The sequence below is a fragment of the Protomyctophum bolini genome, assembly GCF_963924005.1.
Source record: "Protomyctophum bolini genome assembly, chromosome: 4".
Classification (NCBI taxonomy): domain Eukaryota; kingdom Metazoa; phylum Chordata; class Actinopteri; order Myctophiformes; family Myctophidae; genus Protomyctophum; species Protomyctophum bolini.
The window spans coordinates 13737711-13740210 of NC_137865.1; the positions used below are offsets into that span (position 1 = coordinate 13737711).

General features: G+C 43.6%; 1 protein-coding gene across 1 annotated transcript in view; it reads left to right on the forward strand.

Moving 5' to 3' along the window:
• LOC308313606 (NT-3 growth factor receptor-like) overlaps positions 1-2500 on the forward strand; it is a gene marked incomplete at its 3' end in the record, with an annotated part of 222417 nt that overhangs the window by 186109 nt on the left and 33808 nt on the right. The window contains exon 14 of the mRNA XM_080760819.1: positions 1322-1452. Coding sequence (XP_080616945.1) covers positions 1322-1452 — 131 coding nt within the window. The remainder of the gene's footprint in view (positions 1-1321; positions 1453-2500) is intronic.

Consider the following 2500-nt stretch of genomic DNA (forward strand, 5'->3'; position numbering starts at 1 on the left):
TAATTAGTGCGGTTACAAATAGCCCGGGTTAATGTTGTCATTAACATTGAAAAAGATGGGGCAATTACTGTCACTCTATAGTAATCAGTCACAGACGAGCACACGCATGCACACACACGTCACATGCATGCATATGATAACATGTGTGCGTGCGTGCGTGCGTGGACATGTGTCAGTGCATGTGTTCTGCATAACACACATCTAGTGACGGAGAGTTATATTTAGACAAACAGGAGTCCCCAGAAGGCCCTTATCCATCACACATAAAAAGAGACGCACACACACACACACACACACACACACACACACACACACACACACACACACACGCGCATACACACACGTAGTTATGCTAATTAACCAAGGTTCATGTTTTAGGTTGTTATTAGCCTGGTACCGAGGCTAGCTTGAGAGTGACATCTCCCTGGGATCCAAACTAGTGGAAATAGTCCATCTACAAACAAATATTTAATATTAGATATGGAATAGAAATAGACAAATCATCAATGATTCTCTCTGTGTGTCTCCGTCCCCTCTATAGCCCCAGATGTTCCCTCAGCACTACGCTCATTCTGTAGCTCCGAGATAAGGTCACACCCACGGCACCTCCCACTGCGGTTCAGAAACGGTGCATGTTTCCACAAGGAATGCTTCTTACCCTTTTCTGCACAATGAATCCAAAAAGTGAAGGGCCACGAAAGTTTTACACTAATTCAAACTTAGGAGCGGCCAAAAAAATCCAAGTTTAAACGGTTAAACGAGTGTTTAAATCGGCTGTTTAGTCAGCCGCTTCCATGTTTATCAAGGAGGTCATGCGTGTGCGTGTGCGTGTGCATGTCGAGTGAACTGAAGTCAGTTGGAAATCTAATTCCGACCAGGGGAAGCGCCGGGGAGGCGCTAAAGCTTTTCAACTTCCTTGAAAAACATGCGCTCGTTTAACCATTTAAACTTGGATTTTCTTGGCCATTCCTAAGTTTAAATTAGTTTAGCACGCTAGTAGCCCTTCACTTTTTGGATTCATTGTGCAGACAAGGGTAAGAAGCATTCCTTGTGGAAACATGCACCTTTTCTGAACCGCGGTGAGAGCTGCCGTGGGTGTGACCTCATCTCGGAGCTACAGAATGAGCGTAGTGCTGAGGGAATGTTGTTCTGCATCATAAAGTCTCTCTCTCTGTCTCTGTCAAATTCGATTTCAAATTCAAAGGAGTTTACATTGCCAATGTAAAAGTGGAACAAGACAATCAATGTATGTCCAAAAAATGTCAAATATAAATAGGAATAAAATAAAGATGTCTGTCTCTGTCCCCTCTGGCCCTCTCAGATGTTCAGCACATAAAGCGTCGTGACATCATCCTGAAGAGGGAGCTTGGGGAAGGAGCCTTCGGCAAGGTGTTCCTGGCCGAGTGCTACAACCTCAGTCCAACCAAGGACAAGATGCTGGTGGCTGTCAAGGTCAGTGTGTGTGTGTGTGTGTGAGACAAGATGCTGGTGGTTGTCAAGGTCAGTGTGTGTGTGTGTGTGTGTGTGTGTGTGTGTGTGTGTGTGTGTGTGTGTGAGACAAGATGCTGGTGGTTGTCAAGGTCAGCGTATGAGAGTGAACTGAGCTGTGCTCGTGTTTATCGTGAACGTTTGTCTGATTCAGTCATGTCAACATTTGTAACATTGCCTGTGGTACCCTGAGGCACTGTGTGTGTGTGTGTGTGTGTGTGTGTGTGTGTGTGTGTGTGTGTGTGTGTGTGTGTGTGTGTGTGTGTGTGTGTCCACTACTGTACATAATCAAGTATGAATGCTCTGAACGCGTCACTGATCCTGTGTCGTGTGTTTGGATGCTTGAGTCATCTTTGGAAGATTATTTAATCTACAGCACACTTCATACTTCTATTCAGCAGACTGACCTGCACACTTCATACTTCTATACAGCAGACTATATATATATATATATACACACACACACAGTATACACACAGTATACACACACACACACACACACACACACACACACACACACACCGGTAAAAGCTTCGCACATTGGTTGACTATTAAAAAATTGCAGATACACATGAACACAAATTTTGTGCATCACAGAAACAGAATCACAGAATCAGCTTGGTCAGATATATATAAAACTTTTATTCTTTGCTTCTGGGGGTCCTTGAGCACCACTGATAAGTTTTTGAGAAAACAGTTTTTTAGGTCAGGAACGTCTTAATGGGCAAAAAAATAGCCACGCAGGACAGGAGCAGGATGTGAAACTATCACTTATTATAGTAATAAAAGAAAGGACAGAATGTGAGATGAAATGATGGGACCTTTCTTCAACATGAAGGACACCTCGACCTGCTGCAAACTGCTGTTGCTCTTAGTGAGAATATAGGGGGATTACAGCGAGTTTAATCCCATAAAATGTAATTGCCTTTTTCCGCGTTTTGCTATATTCCTTATACTGCCACCATATTGATCCTACTGTAGAACCACTGCACATACACAGGTGGACACACAT